Source organism: Hippocampus zosterae, chromosome 11 (genome assembly GCF_025434085.1).
Source record: "Hippocampus zosterae strain Florida chromosome 11, ASM2543408v3, whole genome shotgun sequence".
Classification (NCBI taxonomy): Eukaryota; Metazoa; Chordata; class Actinopteri; order Syngnathiformes; family Syngnathidae; genus Hippocampus; species Hippocampus zosterae.
Genome location: NC_067461.1, coordinates 13,444,890 through 13,469,274, shown reverse-complemented (window position 1 = coordinate 13,469,274; position 24,385 = coordinate 13,444,890). Strand labels below are relative to the sequence as shown.

At 41.9% G+C, this 24,385-nt stretch overlaps 1 protein-coding gene across 2 annotated transcripts; it reads left to right on the top strand.

Moving 5' to 3' along the window:
- Positions 1 to 601: 601 nt before the first annotated feature.
- On the top strand, positions 602 to 23,584 carry sptlc3 (serine palmitoyltransferase, long chain base subunit 3). 2 transcript variants are annotated; one of them, XR_007964710.1, is made up of 13 exons: positions 602 to 787; positions 2,431 to 2,622; positions 3,200 to 3,354; positions 4,705 to 4,853; positions 10,468 to 10,592; positions 12,172 to 12,265; positions 13,817 to 13,922; positions 14,346 to 14,565; positions 19,310 to 19,436; positions 21,208 to 21,343; positions 21,894 to 22,023; positions 22,086 to 22,675; positions 22,761 to 23,584. XR_007964710.1 is itself a non-coding variant. In XM_052079621.1 (12 exons), exons 1-12 carry the CDS (start codon positions 713 to 715, stop codon positions 22,146 to 22,148), a joined length of 1,572 nt encoding a protein of 523 aa, XP_051935581.1. In that variant the 5' UTR covers positions 602 to 712; the 3' UTR covers positions 22,149 to 23,584. The 2 variants fall into 2 exon arrangements, 1 of the variants encoding a protein (XP_051935581.1); XM_052079621.1 differs by having other exon boundaries at positions 22,086 to 23,584.
- Positions 23,585 to 24,385: the final 801 nt, after the last annotated feature.

The following is a 24,385-nucleotide window of genomic DNA, read 5'->3' as shown; positions in this document are numbered from 1 at the left end:
CTGTATCATTAACCAATTTTGACATACTGTGCAAAATCTATGTCTATTAGTAAATAATAATGATGGTATTGATGCAGTTATCTTTTACTATGTAGAAGACACACATCAGAGGCATTGAGGATCACCTTTTATATTCCTACAGATGAACAGGAACAAGTTAACAACTTTGGAGTTGCCCAAACAATAAAAAACGAAATAATTTTTTTATGACTTCAATTACATGAGAGGTTTTCTCATTTTTTGAAGAAAAGAATTTTTTGGACTGGCAAATTCGTTCGAAAGTATTTACAAAGTACATACGTACGTATTAAATGTAAAATACAGCATCCCCCCCAACCCCCCCAAAAAATGCAACAAAGGATTGACTGGTGCGTGCGCAAGTAAAATATGTGTTGTTCTTAGCATGTGACCAACATTATACCAATATTTTCTCAAAGTAAGTCAATATTGTTTAGCATTTAAATTCATGATTTTACGATGTCTGCAGTGCATCATTTCTATTCGGCATTTCATTCATATTGTCGTGCGCTTAAGGAGGGAAATTATTGTCCTGTGCTTACGCTGTCGTGGAAGTAAAAATAACAAAACAATGGGAGGCTGACACTGACGTGGTACAAGGAGGAAGTCAAGGCACCTTGATACCTGCTGAAAGTTGACAACCGACACTCTCGCCAACGTGCAGGAGGGGGGAGTATGATACGACCAGCCCCTCATGGAAACGTTAACTCACCCGGACCAAAACGGACTAAAATGCAAAGATATACACATCTGTCACAACACTACTCAGGTATGGACGTAAATACAGCTTAATAGGTGTGCAAGTGAATTTGACGTACTGTTTTGGAAGAGCTTTTAATAAAGATTATTTTATGTTTATATTCCGATACGACCCGCTAGGTGACGTAAGCAATATTTCTGCTCACCTTCTCACTATGTGGTATTTTTTTGTATTCTTAAAGAGAGTGCTGTTCATTGTTGAGCGAATCGGCATGACTTTTTGGGCACCTTCAAGTAATTCCTAAAAGCAAAGTTTGTGCGATCGGGTATGTTATTTGCACGGAAGCACGTCAGATTAAACCGTCCTAAAGTAGGAAGAGTCCCCGCCCTTGTTAGTTTACCTCCAAACCAAGGAAGGTTGGTTTTCTATGCCTGCAGGCTGTGGAAATGCAATGAGGAAGCAGCTCTGCGATGTTTGGTTGCACTGATTTTGTTCCACCTTGGGGCCTGCTTGTACTGTTTTGGGGTGAATGTGCATGTGTTTTGTAATTACCCACGTTTTGTTGTTGTCATGAATGTGGTTTGGCTACAAAAACCGTTACAACACATTTTTTGTTAACTTTTTCTTGAGAAAATCAATAAAGGTTTGGAAAAAATGTGTGACAGACAGTTGCCGTTATTATTTTGAATGCATAAATTAATCAGCACTTCATGGCTGTTGCATTTTCACAAATGACTAGCCACTTGCCAGCTAACAAAAATGTATTTGAATGCACAATCATCTGAGCAACATAGTGGTCTGAATGTCTGCTTCCCAACTGCTAAAGTTGAAGATATGAATCTCGGCTGGGACCTTTTTACAGTTTGGAGTTTGCATGTTCTTCCTGTGCTTGTATTTCTGCTCTTTCCCACATACATTCCATGAACAACCATTTGGGGTTAATTGAAGACCCCTAAATTGTCTATACAGTGGGTTTGAATGCAAGTGTGACTAGTTGGTTTTCGGCGACTAATTCAAGGTACCTCTCACCCACAGTAAGAGGGCTTAGGCTCTCGATCCCAATGTGTGTGAAGAAATTGGATGTTTATTCATTCATTCATTTTCCGATCCGCATATTCTCACAAGGGTCGCGGGGGATGCTGGAGCCTATCCCGGCTGTCTTCGGGCAGTAGGCGGGGGACACCCTGAACTGGTTGGCAGCCAATCGCAGGGCGCACAGAGACGAACAACCACGCGCGCTCACACTCACACCTTTTTTTAATTGCTGCATGTATAAAATTCCCATTTACATACAGTAATAGATTATGATCATGATGTTTTCTTGTCATTGCATTTAACACTGCTTCATCTGTGTTTTCAATCAAGCCGCACGAATGCTATTGCTGCCTCTTCTTTTAATTATAATGTCGGCTTCTTGTTGCATCGTAAAGGGTCGGAGCTGATCGCTTTCTCCAGGCAGCGCAGACTGGAATCGTCTGAACATGTGCCCATGCCCTTGGCTGTCCCTTTATACCTGCGCTCGAGTACAGCATTGTCATTCCGTTTGTCTACCTGAGAGACTTCCTCAAAACTGTAGGCTTAGGGAAGCATACTTACACCCAACAAAAAAACCCCAAAAATAAGGACAGAGGACTGACTCAAATGGTGTTGCCCTCTCTTTTCTAGGTTACAATATACTGTATTTCTGCTGATGTTGGTGTCTTGTTGTATAGATACATGTCGGGGGGCCAGGAGTCACCTCTGGCCAGCACAGACAGGAAGACTTTGAAAAGGCGCCCATGCACGTGGCTGTCCTGACATATCTGGGCTTTGGCATCGTCACCCTCTTTGGCTACTTCAGAGACTTCCTCAGAGCTGTGGGCTTAGAGAAGCGCAATCTCGCACAGGAACGAGAGGAACAGAAGGTACCTTGCTGTCATTCCTGTCATCAGCATCTTGCCTGCATACGCACGTCATGCGCAGACGCACAAACGCACAGTCGGCTGTGCGCGTGCCTAGAGTATCAACGCTTTGTTTTTTGCCCCAATTATTTTAAATGCTTGCTCTTTAGCTCTTTCTGCTTCAGGTATGTACAGTACCCCTTTACACCAATGTTGCCTGCGGTGAGACAGCACACCGGAGGGGGAATCTGCCCAGGACCAAATTAAATCTCAGAGGAGTCAAGATACCGCTATGTCTTTGTGCTTCACATGTTAGACAAGACGTGAAACTCTAACTCAGACGCGAGTTAAATGCAACTAAGAATTGGGAGGTTATGCTAACCGATTTTCTGGAATGTTATGCAGTGACTGTGGTAGTGTATATAACTTCCTATGCATGAGCAAGAACTGACGAACTAAAGACAAGAAATACTTTGTGGAATGACAATGCTAACGCGCTTAGTTTGTTCCCGCAGTCTTAATCACGTGACTACGGTAGGTTCAAGGAAGGTGTCAAATAAAAGTTGACCAAAGCTCAAGGTATGATTTTCTCTGCTTCCAGGAGTTTGTACCACTTTACCAAGACTTTGAGAACTTCTACACTCGAAACTTGTACATGAGAGTACGAGACAACTGGAACCGGCCACTATGCAGCCTGCCGGGGCCTGTCATTGACTTGATGGAGAGGGTTTCTGATGACTACAACTGGACATTTAGGTACTGACAGCTTTGACAAACTAGCCCAATCTTTCAGCCTGAATTTCAGTACAAACCGCCTGAAGACTTCAGCAAGACATTAGCGCAGTTAAAAAGAAGATAATGTGATTTATCAGCTCCAAAGGCATCTTATAGTATGTACAAAACATGCACATATTTAGCTAAAGATACTTTGGACAATTCTACTCGACTAACTTTGTGGGAAGAAGACAGAAGATATTTTGGGATGTGCAAATCAGATGTCGCAGTAACACTACTTAAAGGGATACGTGAATAATTTTTGCCATTTCCAGCAGTAAAAAGTTAATATTTTGTCTATAACGAATTTGATAACGTAAGCACGGGATCCTCTTACTTTCCATGTACTATTAATATCTTTAAAAACACATTTTGCCACTTGCTGTCAACTGAAAATGACATCACATGTTCAGGGCCCACTCACGGCCCAGTTTGCAAATATTCCATGAGCCGTTATCAAATTCATTATAGACAAAATATTAACGTATTAAGTAATTAAGTAATTGTAATTTACCTACTTAATTCACTGCTAGTTCAACTCCGCTTTAAGTATGGCTCCATTTGCTTAGGTTTGCGATAGATCAGCAGGAAACATTGCTGTTCTGGGTTCTAACATTATAAGCTACCGGTATATTGTATTTTGAATGGAGAAGATTTATAAATTCATGATGATGCTTATTATTATTATATGACTTACGTATAACCACAGCTGCTGTGAAATTGAAATATAAAGGGAGTTGAGTTACCGTAGGTTTAATGGCGAGGTTACTCCATCCCGTCCCATTCACTTGCGATGATTTTGCTCACAGCTTGAGAAAATAAGCAGCAACATGAGGAGAGGGTATGACTTATCAATCACAGAATTGGGGTAATTACTGGTTTTAATGATCATAAGTTATAGTTTTATCCTGATTTTGCAGGGATGTTGTGAATTAAAACGGAGTGAGTAAAGAGATGGTCGATTTTGTTCGACTACACTGAAAGAAGAGTGTACACTTAACCCGAATTAACTTGGTATACATTCACTCGTGCATCACTTGGACATTTATTGACTTCTGTGCTTGAAATTCAACTTCAATCTACAGCTTTAGTTCTAAATTGAGTTGTAAAGCGATTTGATTCACGCTCCAGCTGAAGAAATGGTCTTCCTTCTTTCATAAACATTTGTTGTTGCACAGCTTATGAATAAATCACCACCGGAATAATGATTTCATATTTGAAACTTCATAATTGGACATTTATATGCTTTTAATACAGTGTAATGGAACGGCTCCGTGTGCAGGGGAAACAAGTAAAATACTCATGGCTCTCCTAATGTTGAATTGCTTGCAGATTAACTGGCAGGACAATCCACAATGTTATCAACATGGGCTCCTACAACTACCTCGGCTTTGCGGAGAACACTGCCGATTACCTTGAAACGGTGGCAGACAAAGCACGCCATTACGGGGTCGGCGTTTGTAGCACACGGCAGGAAACGGGTAAGCGTCCGGTCCGTGTTGCATTTGGGATAGAAACAAAACTAAATAATGAACGTGACCACCTCTCTTGTCCTGTTGAGCTAGTTTGAGCAAGGCCATTAATCCAGATGGCAGTGTGTTCCACTGCTTCAGAAGTCATCAGCGTGCGTCTGCTTCAAAACACTGACAGAGCACGAATACGCCGAGTCGCAAACTCCAACTGAAACTCCCATTTCCCTCATCACCGATGCCATCATTTATTATCTTTCTGGTGATTTATACTGTCTGCAAGTTTAATTATCTTTCAGTAGCTGCAATGTTATATGAATTATTCACCCTTTGTTAAATTATGCACCGCCTGGGCACAAGCTGAGATCATTATAAGCTCGTCCAGCGCGATGGGGAAATTACATCTTAAAATGTTATGAAACGGCATGGACATAAGGCGGGGATGCAAAAAAGAGCACGTGTGAGAAGTGTTCGCGTGACTTGGATCAAAGCACGGGATCATCTGCAAATCTTGTCTAGTTTCTTGACGTGGTGACAGCGGCTGTGAGTGCTGGGATTTCGTGTTGTTGTATTCCAGCATTCCTGTCATGCAATCTGATGCCTGACCATCAACCCACTGCCAAAATGTAAACACGGTGCAGCAACTCACCAAACAGGTTGCATTTTGGGAAAGTTCGAGAAAACGTTAATCTCACTCACCCTCCGAGGTGAAATGACACCACTGCGTATTGTATGATTAGACGGACGTTAGCCTCATAGTATACCTGTAGGTCATTTTGAAACTTACTGTGACAATATGTTTGTGCTAAGAATGTAATTTTTTTTTCCTTCACATTAATCTGAGAATTCAAACTCCTCTTTGTTTTCAAATCTCTGAATAATCTCGCGCCACCTTACCTCTCTGAGCTCATCCGCCCCTACACACCTGCCCGGCGCCTCAGGTCTGTGGACCAGTCTTTGTTAGAGGTACCAAGAGCTAAACTGAGGCTCAGAGGGGATCGAGCCTTTTCTGTTGCTGGTCCCTCTCTCTGGTATGACCTCCCACTGAACATTCGGCAAGCCTCCTCGCTGCCCATCTTCAAAGCCCTCCTCAAAACTCACTTGTATTCTTTGGCGTTCGACTCAGCATGACTTAGATTTGTTCTTGATTTTACTGCTTGGTGCTTTCCACCGCCTTTATTACCGATTCGTCTTACTGTTTATTGTGTATGTTAAATCGCTCCATGTACAGCACTTTGTATGCAGCGATGACTGTTAGAAAGTGCTCTATAAATACTGTTGACTTGACTTGACTTGAGACGGATGAATCAAGGCAAATTATTCTCTTTTAAATTAGTTGTGCTTTTTTCTTGTTTTCCAAAAACAATCGAACATAATAATCAAATTATATTAGGCGAACGATAAGAAGGAGGAATTAAAAACATCCTGGTTGGTATTTATGGAATTTATTTTTCTGTCCGTTTTAAAATACCCTAAATATGTTATCAATAGTTCATTTCATGTATTTATTGATGTTGTTATTCCTTTCCCTCAAGACTGAGACTGAAAGGAGTTGCCAGTATTTGTTCCATAAGACCTTAGTAGGCATTCATTAGGATGAGAGTTTCTTGTCATATCTTTCCATGGAATGTAACCAACATTCTTGTCGTAACTGAATGTACCTGGACACGGTCACAAGGTGTGGCAAGGTATGGCTCAAGCGATTGTTCCTGCGTCTTAATTTTGTAGGGACTAATTTTGCCCCAAAATGTGAAAATATCTTCAGACAAATGACGGTGCTGTCCTGTGTGACAAAATCAAACAATGAAAGGAATCAATTCAAATTATTCTGGCACTCAACTGGCTCTGATTAACCCCAAATAAACGTTAGCTTTTCTAATAGGCTCTTCCTTTCACTATTGCTTAGGAATTGTATTGTTAGTGGTATCAGGCAGGAAATGTATGCAAGGGAATTTTTACGATTATTAATTATACCATAGAACACAGTGAAGACAATAATCATCAAGTGGGGAAAATACGGTTTGGCACAAAAGTGACAAGAACTCAATGTCCTTCCAAAACTGATAAAAAGATAAGAAAACTGGTCCGGGAAGCTGCCAACAGCAACGTTGAACAAATTGTGGGATAACAATCTTTTGACTTCTTTATGTCATAGCCAAGGGGTAGGATGGCAAGAAATCTGAGAAAGAAAATGAACACACCTGAGCATTTCGGAACACATTTAATTGGTAAAAATGTGGTATGGTCTGATAAAAGAGAAAATGTTTTTTGTTGTTGTCCATTGTAGCAAAATGAATCTTTGCCAAACACAACAACACTGCTTATTACACAAAGGACAAAATACCTCCAGTAAAGCAAGGTGGGGGCAGCATCATGCTTTCTTTAGAGCATTTTTTCCTTCATCAAGTTGGGGAAAATGATAAACAGTAGCAAATACCGTATTTTCCTGACTATAAGTCGCAGTTTTTTGTAGTTTGGCTGGGGATGTGACTTATAGTCTGGAGCAATTAATGGGTGAAATTATTACCACATTATTATATCATTTCACGTGTTATTTTCACATTAAATCGCAAGAGGCTGCTCTAGACCTGTGTTGATAAAACCACGATGAGTCTGATGTAAGCGACGTAGAAGAGGAAGCGCTGCATCTTCTACCTCCGTAGTTAGTGGAGTTGTTTTAAAGTGACACAGAGAATGAAGATTCCATTGGATTTAGTGATTTGGAGTGACATTGATGGTTTGGTGAACTTGTTAGCATGTTCTTTATGCTTTAGTTATCTGAATCACTCTTAATATATTACTTGAACATACCAGGCACATTCTCAGTTCGTCGTTTATCCGTCATGTAACGTTAACATATTGGGCACTTATTCAGCCTGTTGTTTTCTTTTTTTTTTTAATTGCCGATCATGATGACACGTCTGTTCTTGGGGTTGGATTTTATCACATAAATTTCCCCCCAAAATGAGACTTGTACTCCAGTGCGACTTATGTATGTTTTTTTAATGTATTTTATGGCTGGTGCGACTTATACTCAGGAGCGAGTCCGGAAAATACGGAAAATATATTTAGCATTAGAAGACCAGTCTACTAATTGTGTTATCAGTCAGACGTAGCACAAATCTGTTGGCCTTCTGCTCAAAATCCCCCAGAAAAATGCCAGGAAAAGACAACTAGAACATCTAAACTTTATTTGGCGTGGTGACTCACATTTAACGTGAGTTGGAATATGATTGGTTTATTTTGAACCCAGCCACATCGATACACTTTTGTATCTTTTTCAATTGATCTGTATACATTAGAGGTCACATTCATTGTGGAAACAGTTTAGAAATTAGTTATATGGTCTGTCTTTTTTTTTTTTAAACTTCACAAAAACCTGTTTGTTACATCATTATGCCTTTGTCACATTACTCCAAAGAGCTGTGTACTGCTCTGTCATGACGGCCTTATTTTTGAAACTCTGGTTTTATTTGGTTACCTTTCAGTTTGAAGCTACATGTTGGGTAGCAAATAAAGAACTTCCATGTACATACAAGGTCAGAAAACGTCCAGGGTTGCTGTTTCAAAAGATGTATAAAGTAAAGTCAATCACTATTAGGCTTACCCCTTCATTATGGACCAGATGACCAACAAGGAGGGTGACAAAAATATTCTGCTGTATTTGCTTCGTTCAGTGCACTAGAAGAGATGAGAGAGTTGTGGCAGAAAAACGCGTAGATGCTTCACCGTGACAACATGCCTGCTCACAATGCCCTGAGAAGCCGACAGTGCCTGGCTAAGAATATGACGTGCTAGAGCCACTTCCAAATTACTTACTTTGCACGTTAAAGGGAAATCTTGTTACGGTTCCGGAACAAAATCGGGCTCTAGAAACATGGACTCAGAAGGGTTTGAACTCTCTCTCTCTCTCTCTCTCTCTCTCTCTCTCTCTCTCTCTCTCTCTCTCTCTCTCTCTCTCTCTCTCTCTCTCTCTCTGTCTCTCTGTCTCTCTGTCTCTCTGTCTCTCTGTCTCTCTCTCTCTCTCTGTCTCTCTCTCTCTCTCTCTCTCTCTCTCTCTCTCTCTCTCTCTCTCTCTCTCTCTCTCTCTGTCTCTCTGTCTCTCTCTCTCTCTCTGTCTCTCTCTCTCTCTCTCTCTCTCTCTCTCTAGTTTATTATACAAAAATATACAAGACCAAAAGTCCCCAAAATGACACTGGTTACCAAAACCCGGAAAATTGAGTCAAACCAAAAACACTTGGAAAAGGCAAGGAAAGTAAATAGCTCATCATAAAAAAGACAAGAAATAAGCAAAACCACAACAGATACAAAACTGAGACTATATATTACACAATAAAAATATTTATGATCAAAATGCAAAAACGAGGAGAAAAAAACACGTGGAATGAATCAGAAAGACCGTTTAGAGAATTCAACACAAGAAGAAGAATCCGACGAAGGCTTGACTGCTTGATCCATGACTAATTGAGACGTGCAGTAGGTGCGCATACTGAAGGGAAAGCCCTCCTCTGCTATTTACTGGAAACAGACAAAAACAGAATCATGACACTTGTAGTTGACATTTATTTTGCAACTGTTATCAAGCCTAATGTTTTAAAAAGACAAACATGTCAAACATTTAAGGAGTTGATGAATAACTAATGGTTCGACTTATCCCACAATCATTACTTAGGTATTGATACAAACACAGATGAATGGCTAACTACAAAGAAGTCTGACAGTATAGCCGAAGAACACATTTGATCTATGTGTGGAAAAAAACAGGCTACTATATAAAGGCACTTCTTTTATGACAGTGAGTCAAGGTTGTAAATGCAAATTATTAACTCTTCTCTGGGACTTCTTTTTCGTCGTCTGGTTGTTCAAAAAAAAAAAAAACAACAACAACAATTTTCAAGCCTTCAAAGTAAACAACCAACAGAAAGACTGCAAATCTGATCGTTGGTCTGTCTGTGCTTTTCTGAGTTCTGAATGTGACCGACTGTAATGGCATTGAACAGACAACTCTATGCTACATACACACATCTCATGAGATCTCGTTCAAGGGCTTTACCCTGTCTGCCTTTACAGAGATATTAAGGCTCAATTTTGATCATGAAGAGCATTATCAAGATTGTAAAGACAATGTGCGGTATTGATGAAAAATGGTGCACTCAGCCTTGTTGATGAAACTCATAAATCAATGTGACTCGGCACAATGCTGTATGGATTCGAACGTAATGAAAATCACTGAAAAGACACAGCTGCGTTGCCATGTTAGTTTTTTTTTAAGTCCACACTTTTATATTGGCTTCCAAAATGTGCTTGCTGCACTGTTTGGTAATTTTGCTTATCGGAATAAAAGCCTACGCCATGCTTGTAAAGTAAGTGCACTCAAATTTCAGCTTTTATTATTGTTTTTTTTTTTTTTTAAACTCAAATCGTTTGCAAGTGGTCAGTGGTATCGTGTACTGGTGGAATCAATTCCCACTTTGTGATTGACTGGTAACCTCTCCAGAATGTTGCCTGCTTCTCACTGCTTGGGTCGAACAGGATGAGCAATACAGAACACGAAAAGATGGATGGATCGCAGTATGAACAATGTTATACGTCTGTTTGATTCAACTGTGTGGTATTTGTCACTTAGGTACGCTGGACATTCATGTAGAGCTTGAATATCTAGTGGCGCGCTTCCTGGGAGTGGAGTCCTCCATGGTGTTTGGGATGGGTTTTGCCACCAACTCCATGAACATTCCCGCACTTGTTGGCAAGGTATGTCACACAGTGAAAGAAAATCCAACTGTGATACTGAATACGGCAACAAAGGCGATGTAATTCATCTAATTAACCAAGCTTTTGCTGCTGTCTTGCATACGACCCAAGTGAATGAATAACAGTCAACTCAGTTCTGAACAGATCCCAACTCACCCCATTAATTAAAATAATGATAATTAAACCTAACAGTCGCCAGGAGGTTGAGGCTCTGGGTATACATACAGTAGTTGCCTTCACACACACTGACAGGGAGAGGGCACGTTTTTGTTAAGAGCACCTCTCAAGGGTATTATTAGCCATACGCTTGCCTGTCGGCGCACCAGTCAAGCTCACACAGACGCTCGCAGGTTACCGGGGGCAACGTGCAGCATGGATATCTGATTGGACCGGACACAACGAAGGGGACAGTTGAACTGACCAAAGTGTGGCAGCATTTATGCAGCTCAAGAGGTTGCAACCCCCACTGTAGCCCTGCAGGGGCAGGGAGGGTCATCAACGCTGCCAACTCCGACCTACGATGCGATGCCAAAACAGGACAGGCCTTGCATTAGAGTGACAGCTGCTGTTGGTCCAGGGACCAGGCCGGTTGGATCTGAGGCCCAAGGGAGGGTTCCTGTCACTGAGATGGTGTCAGCACACCCTCAATAAGAATTCATTTGAACGTACAGTTTGATGTCATATGCTTATTCGTGTATCGGTGTGATGCTAAAATAGTGAAGAAGGCTTTGCGGTTCGTTCAATGTTCGTTCAATGTACAATATAGACGGCCCATAAAGACTTTACTAAATGATATAAACGTGCCATTTCCCAGTGTTTGTTTATTCATTCATCTTCCGAGCCGCTTGATCCCACTAGGGTCGCGGGTCGCGGGGGGTGCTGGAGCCTATCCCAGCTGTCTTCGGGCAGCAGGCGGGGTACACCCTGAATTGGTTGCCAGCCAATCACAGGGCACACAGAGACGAACAACCATCCACGCTCACACTCACACCTAGGGACAATTTATAGTGTTCAATCAGCCTGCCATGCATGTTTTTGGAATGTGGGAGGAAACCAGAGCACCCGGAGAAAACCCACGCAGGCCCGGGGAGAACATGCAAACTCCACACAGGGAGGCCGGAGCTGGAATCCAACCCGGTACCACTGCACTGTGAAGCCGACGTGCTAACCACTGGACTACCGGGCCGCCCGTGTTTGTTTATCAGGATCTGTTTTATCAACAGGGTACTGGTAATACGCAAATTTAATGCGATTTTAAAACCTAGATAATTCAACTCAACTGTATTTATAGAGCACTTTCAGACAGCCATCACTGCATACAAAGCGCTGTACATGGAGCAACTAACATATACAATAGTAAAGCAACAAATCGGTCACAAAGACGGTAGAAAGCACCGAACAGCAAAAACTGCTGAATACATACTGATTAACGTGTCTCATCAACTGTTTTCGTACAAATCTGTGTAATTGTAAAGGTACCATGGGGAAGACACCGTAGCCGCTCTTGTGCAGCAGTTTGGCTGTTGTGATTTACTCTTTTCACTTAGGACTAATTGCGCTTCAAACTTTTCCTTCCCAGGGCTGTTTGATCCTGAGTGATGAGCTCAACCACACTTCTCTTATCTTAGGGGCTCGATTGTCGGGAGCAACCATCAAGGTGTTCAAACACAATGGTGAGTCACAGCTCGCATGGCCATTTGAGGTGATGCCCATGTGAATGTTTGGCATGAATACATTTTGATTTTCAACTTTGAAAAGAGCATCATGTGTAAATGTGTATTGATCGTAACTAAGTAAAAGACCTTTGATCATGCAAGGTTTATAAAAGCATTTATCAGTGCCCTCAACTGCAGTATCTACTTAGTATCAACTTGATTCATTAACATCTATTAATTCCAAACTATTTGTGCTTTAAGGAAAACATTACTTCTCCACATCACAGGATTTGCCTCAGGAAAGACCTACTTAACATTCTATGTTTGGATCAGCAATTGTGAAGGCTTTAATGAAAAGGGTTCACTTTACAGTCACGGCCGTGTTTATCCAGCAGCGGAAAAGCTGGATGTGTACTTAAATGAAAATGTCAATCTTGTTGCAATTCAGCCTGTTATTGAATTGTCAAAGCATGTGTATTTTTTTCCTTTTCAATAAAGGCCATAAGGATGTATTAAAGATGAAAGACAAATCATTTGCTGTCCTCAGATGAGGGAACATCGGCTGCTCTTTCAGCAGATAGGACAAACGAGACAGTCCACTAGTGCTAAATGCATTCTGACAGGTACAAGCCAAGTCAGTTATAGGTATTTTCAAGCAGGGCAAAGAGCCCTGAGGCACCTGAACAAATGACCTCTTGCTGCCTTTGTACTTCTTACACTCACTCCTCGTGCGCTCTTACGAGAGCAAGGCGCATATTTACAAAAAGGGCTATACCAGCCCACTGTGCCACACCCCAGATTAATAATTAACATTCAGTGATATTCCTTGGGTTGTCAGCACAACCGCCCTTTACAAAAAGCCAATAAACTGGTCTGTGTAGTCTCATGTCATCACAGACGTGAAGCACGTACATTCACGTTGTTGCTCTGCTAATACTGTTTGTCTAAAGTTCAGTAACATTTTCGAACATTAAGCTGAGTCAAAGAGATGTGATGGCACATGACTTCACATGGCTGGAAGAATGCTTATCCAATATGACACATGAGGCTGTGGCTTCTCTCAAATCAATAACTCATTTACTGGCAAATGGTCTTTTCCGTGACAAGTTTAATTAGTCCCCACCGTGACGACTTTGGTCAAATTAATAGTTGTAGTCTGCTCGACCGGGAAAGAAAACTATCGGAAAAGCATCTATTTCCTCGTGAGTAAGGCTGATATTGGTCTGTGACGGATTGTGAGGTCTGATGAGCAGGGCGATGAGAGGACCCTGATTATACATCTTGTAACGCCTGTTGTTTAATAGCGCCATCTGCTGGTTGATTGTCTAAGTAACATGAACAGGGTCACCATCATGAAATCAAGAGCTTTTCTTTTTTGCATGTGGTGAATTTTACGACATCAACCCATATAGCCTCCTGGGGTTTCGAAATGAGTTATTTTAGAAATGTAATGTTGAGATTCATCATTCTAGAAGTGAAAAGTTAATCACTCGTGTGAAATTTGGTGAGTGGATGAACCTTTAGTTTACAACTGTTGTAAAATCTCTGTCTGTGTGTTGTATGTGGAAGACATGGCCTATTTAGAGAAAGAGTTAAGAGACTCAATCTGCTCGGGGCAGCCTCGAACCCACAGGCCCTGGAGGAAAATCCTGATTATGGTTGAAGGCATCTATAGGTCAGTTGCTCTTACGCCACACATATTTCACTTACTACTGTACAATTTTCCCTCAGACATTTATCTGGTTTCAGTTGGTATAGTTTACTAACTAAAGGCTTCCAGGTGGTCTTAACAGAGACTTTGTGTGTCAATTTGAGAAGAGAGTTGAAAAGAGCCGTGTCTCAATGACTTCATCTGCTTAATTACTCGAGCTCCAAATCAAGGTTAAGTGGAGGTTGATTTGGCTACACTCTGAGCTCCTTTGATTCGTAGCTCGTTTTTCCTTTGCCTTTTGCGGGAGTTGCTTAGCCCCTCTGAATGATGACGTTTACTGCATGTTCATTGATTGTTGCGGCACTCGATGTTACTTAACTTACAAAAGTGTTTCCAAACTGTCGTTGCATTAAAACTTCTCTCACGAACCCCTTCCTTTGATGTTAGCATGGAAGGCTCAGTGGTACGACTACCCGAGCTGATCGCTCTGAAGAAGAGATATAAGGCATGTCTGTACCTGGATGAGGCCCACAGCATCGGTGCAGTTGGGCCGGGAGGGAGGGGAGTGACGGAGCTGTTTGGGGTCAACCCGGCAGACGTGGACGTAATGATGGGCACCTTCACCAAGAGCTTTGGGGCTGCTGGAGGCTATATTGCAGGCAAAAAGGTGAGTGTCCATTCCTATTTTTTTCTGTAAATTCAGTCTTGGTTGTGATTCTTACTTTTGCAAGCTCTCCTGTTTATACTTTATCACCATCGCCATGATGATAACTGTTTCTAAAAAAATACAGACACACAATCAATATTTAGGATATCAAAAACTAAGCTGCACTACAAAGAAATGAACTTAACATTTATACACACGAAATGCATAAAAACTGACCTTCTTATTTTCAACACACTATTCAATGTTCATGTTGATGGCAGTCATTGAAAGAACATGACACTGGATACAAGCAGCTTGAAAGTGTTAAGTCTACAGAGACCATCACACTTCTGTGACTCAGATTTTCTCGCCAAAGAGATTGTTAGTTACATACCATAAAACCATGTGTGAGAAGAAGTGCAGATCTCTACTCGACTGCACCAGTGTTACTATCGACACTTGAGGAACATTACATAATAGCATGCTGCTTGCTTTTAAAGTCAAGAAAAAAAATATGAATGGTGTTAATTGGGGGCGCCAGAAACTCATCTGCAAATACTTGAGTTTGTACAAGTGAAGAGTTACGTCTGGAGTTGTAGACCACTATGAATTGAAACTACGTAGTTTCAAACAAGAAACTGACTCAGCTCATGGGCACAGTCAGCGTATGGGTATTGTGCACCAGAGTACTTCTTACGTGTGAATATGTGTGGTCGGGTTGTCTGTGTGTTGTACAACCAAAATATACAGCAGAGTGTAATTTGAATTTCTATTTTAATAATTATACTATATGTCAGAAATTTGGAAATTAAGCATTTGGAAAATCATTTATTAAAAAATGATAATGATGTAGTACAACAACACAATAATTTATACTAATAGAACACTTTTTAAATCAATACGCCTCTGACCGCCACATGCTTGGTCAGTATGGAGCTGCCGAAATGGAAAAAGTATCTCTTTAGGCGGACCCATTTGTAGAAAATAGCCAAAAGTGGACCAGGTTTTATTTTGTACTAGAGGCCGAAGTAGCAGAAAATCTACACGTCAAAAATGAGAGCACTGAGAAAGTGATTAAATTAAACATCGGAAAAGTAGGATCTGATAAGTATTGAATAGAAGCAGGAGAACCAAACACATACACACACACACACACACATGCACAAATGACAATGAAGCACAGGTTCACAGTTGAAGGAGGGAGTCGATTGGGCCAACACAGGGAGGTAAATGATAACGTCGATAATAGGTAGTGTGACACTAATGACTAGATACCGGAAAACATGAACACAATCAGTAGATTAACAAAAAGTTTGATCATGGTAGAAAATCCTTCTGGGGAGGCAGAATTTGCATATTGATACCTACAATTAGTATTAAAAGATGATTTCTGGTCCGATGATGTATTTTGTCCTTTCCAGACTACCTAAAGCCAGACAAGATATATATATGTTAGCTCGGTTCTCTTGACAAGATGTTTAAGATTTACTGTACACACTTTGCCACTAACCATCAGGCTCAAAGCTCAACTTGCGTCCAACAAATCTTGCTCGGGCTTTTGTAATTTCAATTTACTCCATTAAGAAGTACATTTTAAGTACATAACCACATACATTTTTTTCTGGTGGGACTTTATTAGAATACTGCAGAGGAAGTAAACATGTTGTTTGAATTAGATCGAGAACGGAACCCTTCCTGTCCTTTCCTTATGTTGGCTCAGCCATAATAAGAAGGTACAGCTGGCAGATGGCCAGCCCCTTCTTGTGGCAGCCTTGGAACTGTGCTCCACATTTAACAACGCAGCTTTAACAGGCACGATCATGTTTGAAGTACCAACGCTGTGACTGGCTTGACAGCTGGCTGTAGTAAAGTCCAGGATGAATCGGGCTAGATAAAGCTTCTCGATACATAGGTATTTGTTTGTTGGTGAGTTCCTGGGTTGACCAGTAAAGAACTCACCACATGGCTTCTGGAAAAAAGGCGGATTGAAGCATTTCATGAGGGTAGCAAACATGAACAACCCAATGATTGGGTTCCATTTAAGGCATTTTATTTTTACACCGCTCCTACGTGTGCGGATGCACCCGGCAACATTAGCAATGGTGTTTGTGTCTGCGGGCGAAGGAGACTCTCTTAAGCTGTCGCTCCACACAACAGATGCGAGATGGATGTTGGTTCTCTGACATGTTGGCCTTATTGGTCATCTTGGGCACACCGAAATCCTGTGGTGAGAATCCCAGTCTTAAAACAAAAACAGATGGAACGTCGGTTCGGGATTTGTATCCTGCGTTTGAGCATTTCCCCTTAAATCCCTTCCCCTCACATGTGTACGAGGAAGCCGCAGCCGCCGCCCAGTGGGGATAGATGACGAGAGTGGAAGCGGTGGCCAGACATCATCACCAGCGACGTGTCATCACCCGGCACCCGCCGGTCGCCGCACATTCCGTGATGGCTTTGAGTTTGCTCCAACCTCGGAGCACTTTCCACACTCAGAGGACAGACGATCAGATAGATTTGTAGAAATCCTTCTCCTCACATCTTTGAAACCAGCAGCTCAAGTCATCTCCCGCTGACATGTGAGAAGAATGAGCATGACGGGCCCCATTCTGGCTCATTTCAGTGTTCTCCCGGAAAGTACAGACTGGGAGGTGTTCCAGAGCTCATTGACGTAGGTGATTATGGTGACGGAGAACAGTCATGCGGATTGATCTTCAGGTGGAGGGTGAACTTGGGCGTTCTCTCGTGGTTTTTGCTTGGAAGTGCATTTGTTCCATTTTCTCAGCCAGATGAACTTAGTGTATCTTTCTAATATAGTGGATCACGGATATTTGCGGTTGGGCATTCACAGTTTTTTTTTCTTTTTTACTCACCAGTGTGCTGGTTTTGTGCTCCATCTTGTGGCATCTTGGTGCCAAGACACTATGTTGGAATGAGTTGAGGACCTTCATTTTCACAAAACTAGGCCAGTGCATCTCTTGGCAATTCTAAACCTTTGGGCTCAGGCTTCGTTTAGAGGTTTCTGCCTAGATTCACCTATTCACTCATGGTTTTAGATCCTACCCTCACCAATTTGATGTAATTTGTGGTCAGCGTGTGGCAGCTTGGTGGAAAGGAACTATGTTGAAATGAGTTGAGGAGCTTCAATTTGACAACAGTAGTGCTTTGCCAAAATTGCCACCACCGTTGGCATCTTGGTACCACAAACGATGTTTAAGTCAGTTCACAAGCTCAGATAATAGTAGTGCTCAAGTCAAGTCAAATTTATTTGTACTGTAGAGCTCTCAATCACAGAAGAGTCTCGCAGGGCTTCGCAATCTCACAGTTGAGAAATATTAACGACATCCCTTGTTCATAAGCCCACAGGGGGGCAAGGAAAAACTAATAAGCCTTGAAAAGGGGCCACGGATGGGGGAATTCCTCTTTCAAGATGATCAAGCTGCGACGGGCAACATTTAACACCTGATGTGATGCGATACAATGTAATTTAGAATTGTGCGAAAGTTCGATCTCCAGCACACACACACAAACACACACACACACACACGCAACGTTTGTAAGGATTAGCAGTTCAGGTAATGGTGGATGGATTTCTTCCATAATCTTCGCCAAATGAATTTAGGTGAAAGTGTATTTTAATTGGAATGAATCCCTGCATATTCATAGCTCTGCATGTGCAAATTCATCTCTTGGCTACTTTTATATTTTGGAACCGATCCTCTGTTATTCATTGAAAACCCGCCAATCTACTGTCTTTTTACATCTTGGTGTCAGGGAACTGTGTGAATTAAGTGAACTTAGTGAATTGAGAAGCTTAATTTTGATAACAGTAATGTTTTGCGACCATATGTTAGTATAGGAGTATAGGTCGCACCAACCATAAAATGCATAATAAAGAAGGAAAAAAATATATATAAGTCGCATTTTGGGAGGAAATCCATTTGATAAATCCAACACCAATAACATACATGCCATCTTGATAGGCAATTTAAAATAAAAATAAATTGGAAAACAACACGCTGAATAAGTTATATGACGCATCAACAATGAACTGAGAACGTGCCTGGTATGTTCAAATAACATATTAAGAGTTATTCAGATAACTATAGCATAAAGAACATGCTAACAAGTTCACCAACTCATCAATGTCACTCCAAATCACTAATCAATGACATTTTCATCCTCTGTGTCACTTTAAAACAACTGCACCAACTCTGAAAGTAGAAGATGCAGCGCTTCATCTTCTACGTTTCTTACGTCAGACTCATCGTGGGTTTATCAATACAGGTTTTGAGCGACCTCTTCTGGTTTAATGTGAAAATAACATGTGAAATGATATACCGGTAATAATGTGTTAAGAATTTCACCCATAAATCACTCCAGAGTATAAGTCGCACTCCCAGCCAAACTATGAAAAAACTGTGATTTATAGTCCGGAAAATACGGTATTTATTTGGAGGCTTAAAGAACAGTGTATATTTTAAGTTTGGTAAATCCCCTATATGGGGGCATTCAATAATTCACACATTTTATGGAAACCTACCCTCTATTTGGCAACAACTTGTTGCCAAGGATCTTATTAAAGTGAGTTGAGCAGCTTCTGTTAAACAACAGTAGTGATTTGCTCCCATCTTGTGCCACCTATAGGCAATTATAAACATTTTACCATTAATTCCTTGCAGAACTTCTCTATTTACATGAGGGTTCAGACACTATACTGTGCAGCATTTGTTTCAGTGACAGAGTTGTCGTCGGCCTTTTATTACAGGAGTTGGTTGACTACCTGCGTAGCCGGTCCCACAGTGCCATGTACACCTCGAGCATGTCTCCTCCTATTGCCGAGCAGATCATACGGGCCATAAAGTGCATCACAGGACACGATGGCAGCACAGAGGGTAAGTACTGTCTCAGTACTCGTAGGCTTGAATTTGACAAATAGTATCTGTTCGTCTCTATGTAAATCTTTACACCTGCGCCTATTTTTTGATGGAAACAAAAGCAATCTGAATCCAGAGGACTCTACCAATGTTAGCATTAGGAATGAGTCCAGACCCGCGAGGGAAGACAAACAGCTGCTCGATCCGAGAATATGGTAGCAATTACAGGGGTCTGCATTGGTAGAGACAGGGAGGGCGGAGGGCGTGCAGTACCCCAGCACACGTGACCCTCACATAGAGGAAATCATTTTCACGTGTGTTTTAAGGAACCGTAGACCTCTGAATAGTTTCTGCTTTAATGGCATCGGACATGAGGGCAGGGAAGTAGTCATTAGTCGCACTACCACCAAAGAACCAGCCCCCCCACCCCCCTTCTCTACTGCGTTGTCAGGACTAGTTGAAGAACTGGGCTCGCACAGGTAGAACATAGCCCAGTTTCTGCCCCTGAATATTAAGGCCAAGTGAAAAGGTCGCAGGAATCCTGCAGGTCATTGACAGTGCACCTACAATTCTGCGGTGCTTTAATCAAGATAATAGATTAGACTGTGGAACAGGCAATCATGTTGGAGTGTCTGGCTCTCAACTAAACATGCTTTGCATCTGACGTAGCCAAAAGAAATAACTGCAGACTTGTCTTCAAGCAAACACTTGTTCACAAACAATGACTCCAGTGTCCACCTGATTACCAACAAAGTCTTCATTTATCTTTGCGCCTGCAGCAGATTAATTTCATCACTCTCCGTTTACTTCCCACCATTCTCTCCAACGTATAATTTCACACTGGAAAGCAAACTCTGGGCGAGAGCTCCGAAGCACGGAGAAACACAGAACACCTACGCGCAGTCTGACCCACTACTTACAATTGTTGTGTCATGGCATCGGGTTTTTGACATCCTTGCCCTCCACTTTTCACCCCTTCCTACTCCCTTCCACAAAAAAGGAACACTCTCCAAAATCCGGCCTGACGCCTGCATGTTTTGTGTTTTCCCCCATTTGAGATAAAGAGAGTTCCAAATGCTTTCTTCCATTCCTTCCAATCGCTCCCAGGTAACCAGAGGTAAACACAACCGTGCTCCAAGTCACAGCTGGCGCAGCCACATAGCAAGCTGGCTTGTTAGGGAGGCACCCCTGGCATATTTGATTTTGTCATGATATCTAAAATACATGTGGCGTTTTGGCATTAAATGCGCGCACTTGTGCATTTTGTATCAAATTCGTCGCAATGTGCAAGGAATGAGTCTGGCAACGTGCATGCATGCACAGCGTGCCCGTCTGTGGCCAAAACTGAACCATCTGCTGCTGCAGCTGAGTTGTAATCATCAACTTCATAGCGGAGGCTGCACGGGTCCAGATGGAGGTGCAGGCCTCACGTAGTAAGATAAGAAATCATGTCGCGTTAGTTACTGCTGACAGCTGACTCTGTCTCTGCAAGACAAAAGCATGGGGAACACGTTTTCAAACTGAAAACAAAAGTGCAGCCCTTCACCAAGGCTGACTAAATCTAAACATGTCCATCAGGCGCCATCCATCCATTCATTTTCCGTACCGCATATACTTACCGGAATGAGCTGATTCTTCCTTGTTTCACATGCCATGTGCCTACAAAGGACATCATTTTTTTGTTTGTAAAGCCACACACAAACTCCCCAACCATCAAGCAATAATCAAATCCTAACATCATCACTTCACACACGCAATGCAACTCTTTCTCTTTTTGTTTTTGTTGAAGGTATCAAACGCATCCGACAATTGGCTGAGAATACGAGATACTTCCGGGCCAAGGTGAAGAAAATGGGCTTCATTATCTACGGCAACGACGACTCTCCCGTGGTCCCCATACTGCTGTACATGCCGGGCAAAGTAGTGTAAGGATGCTCCCATTGTACCCACAGCCCTCTTTCCTGGCTGCGCTACGCTTCTTGTCAGATGAACTGTGCGCAGCCCTGTTCTCAAGCATTAAATGCTCAGTATTGTTTGTTGTCACAAGCAATTTTCAGCCACATCAGCGTGTTTCATGTTGAAGTGATTTGAACGGCCGCCACAGCCCACGTTTAAAAGTTTCCATGAATCACTCATGTGGACTGTTTGGGTTGACTCGTATCTGTGACTACTGAAGAGAAAACATCAGGTAGCTATTATGCACAGCCCACTCAGGTATAATGTGTCTTCCAGTGCCCGTTGACATGCGTGAACATTTCAATCCCTGAGAAGGAGTGGCTGCATTGTTACACGACGAGACAGGATGGATTGCTTTTGAGAAGCAAAGACTCAAATTAGAGAGGCACGCAGACAAGTCAACCAAAAATTGTGCACCCTCCCTACATATACTCCCTGAACTGTATAAGCATGACAAAAGCTTTCTTTCTATTGGCACATGTAACTAATTGATATTTTTATTTCTTCATCACTGACCAGAGCTTTTGCTCGAGAAATGCTTGAGAGGAAAATTGCCGTAGTGGTTGTCGGCTTCCCCGCTACGCCGATAACCGAAGCCCGCGCTCGCTTCTGCATGTCTGCAGCTCACACCAAAGACATGCTGGATGAGGTACGCCGCACATGTTCTCGCTCAATCACGAGCGCACCACAAGCCCTTTGCTTTGTCCTCAGGTGCTGCACCACCTGGATGAGGTGGGAGATACTCTGGGCCTGAAGTTCTCACGACGGAAATAATCCTGCTGTTATGACCTCTGTAATGAAAATGACTTTGAGCCGGATGGCGAAGGCGACTCTTGACCTCTTCACTTCACTGTCAAAACCTCACACAAGTCCACACAGAGCGAGACCACACAGGGCCAAATTCACTGAAGGATTGCCTGGCTTTTGTGTGGCGCTAATTGTAGCAAAAAGATAGCTTCTCAGTCACAAAGCACACACAGATGATCAAATGCTTGACTAACTGCGCTGCCAAGCAGATTGTGTCTATGTGCTCCGGTGCTATTTAAACCAGGCAATATGCATCTATTTGGCAGGGAAAAAAACATATTCGCTAACACCAGTGCTATAGATAGAGATGTGCACATGCATTTTGACATTGACATTGTAGCAGTTTTCTGGCCGTCCCAATCGCCCCTCCTCTTTCAGGACCCCCAGCTTGCGTCCTGAAAATGTCATCTTTCTCTTCCTAACTCCCTGCCAAAAAAAACAAAAAAACTGAAAACAACATTGACCAGCATGGTTTGGTAGTGCTGGTTTTGTTTGTGTCACCAGTTCTGTTTTTTCTTGGCGCAAAGCCAGTATTTGGACTTTTACCAAATTTGGCTTATTGCAAGCAGGTGAAATCAGGGGTAAGCCGCACCCCGCGGTCAAACTCTGTGGGCGTGTTTGTAAATGCAAAGGATGAATTAGATTGCATCCACCAGCACAATCTAATTGCATTCTGTAGAGATTGATGACACTGTCACAGATGTATGCTGACTTACCAAATATGGTTCCTTACTCTAAAAAGGAAAGAGCAAATATAAGCCAGAAATAAGTTATTATGTACTACTCGTGGGCAAAATTAGTTAGCCACTTGAATCAACTGTGACTACAAGAAGTGAAAAAATAGAGGTTCCTCAATTGGCACACGGCTAACGTGCGATGAGTGTAGACAGCTGTGTCGATTCAAATACGACGATGTGTTGCGCAAGACGTGAAAAAGGGTCCAGACTTGCAGGGTACAGTTCCAGTAAACCAGCCAAATATTGGCAAGCTTTTGTTTTCTTCTTTTTTTAACGAGAAGGTTTGGTAAAGGCTCTCTTGCCACAACTTTTTAACACCAGCCAACCAATGTGATAAATTTGTCAGCCCTAGTTTAATCAAGGCCTTTTGTTGTGGTATGGCTTGTATAATGTTGTCCTCTTTTGTATTAAACCATGTTTTAGTCCCATTTTTTTCATTGATGTTTTTATGATTATTTTTAGGACAAATCATTCTGAAATCACAATCACTCCGTCAATAGATAAAAGTACAGAGATATCAAAATGATCCTTTACATGACACTTGCCAAATTAGCTCACAGCAATAGATGACAATTCATTGCATTCCCGAAAAGAAAATAATGTCACATAGATTCTGCAAAAATTACCTCTTCTTGATAATAGCTCATTAAACATTTACTTCTTTGACGTGTGTTGATCCTTCAAAACCCTGTGTTGGGGCTTGTTTTATTGGAAGACGTCTCATATTTTTCACAGCTCTATTGTTGATGTTTTAAAGACCTGCTTGTTCCCTTTGACGCACACAAACTGCAACAGTTGTGAAGGTAAGCATGCGGGGTATGCAACACCTGAGCCAACAGAAACCTAAACCGGCAATTAACGCAATGAGCTCCAAATTCTCCTGCAATGGGGTAATCAGTTGATTAACGATTATGGATGCATGAAAAATGTGTTTTTCACAATGTGTCAGATGGGCTCCAGTCGACACTTGTTTTCCCTCGGGGGTTATCGCCGTCTTTGTTTTTTGACTCTGTGTAAACAACTTTGTGATCACATTTTGAAGAAGAAATTGGAAGACTTCTTGGATACAATGTAACACGCATGATATGCATATCCCTTCCAAGAATGTTTCTTGCCTTTTTTGAGCCAAGGCGCGTATTTTAAAATAGAAAAATGTCACGGCCCACTACCAAGCAAAGATGTCAAAAAAAGTATTCGCTGGAATGATGGAGACACATATTTAGTGGAATAGAACATAATTGCTCTGTCCGTCACTATAGTCGCTGGCATCGATAGAAAAAAAAGAAGATACATTATTTATAGATATACAGTGATCCCTCGCTCTAACGCGGTTCACTTTCCGCGGCTTCGCTGTTTCACGGATTTTTTTAGTGCAGTTTTTTAAATGCTTTTAAACAGTGAATTGCGTTCTACATCCTGATTGGCTAAGGCACTGACCGACGTGAACAGTCCAACCTCGTACTGACT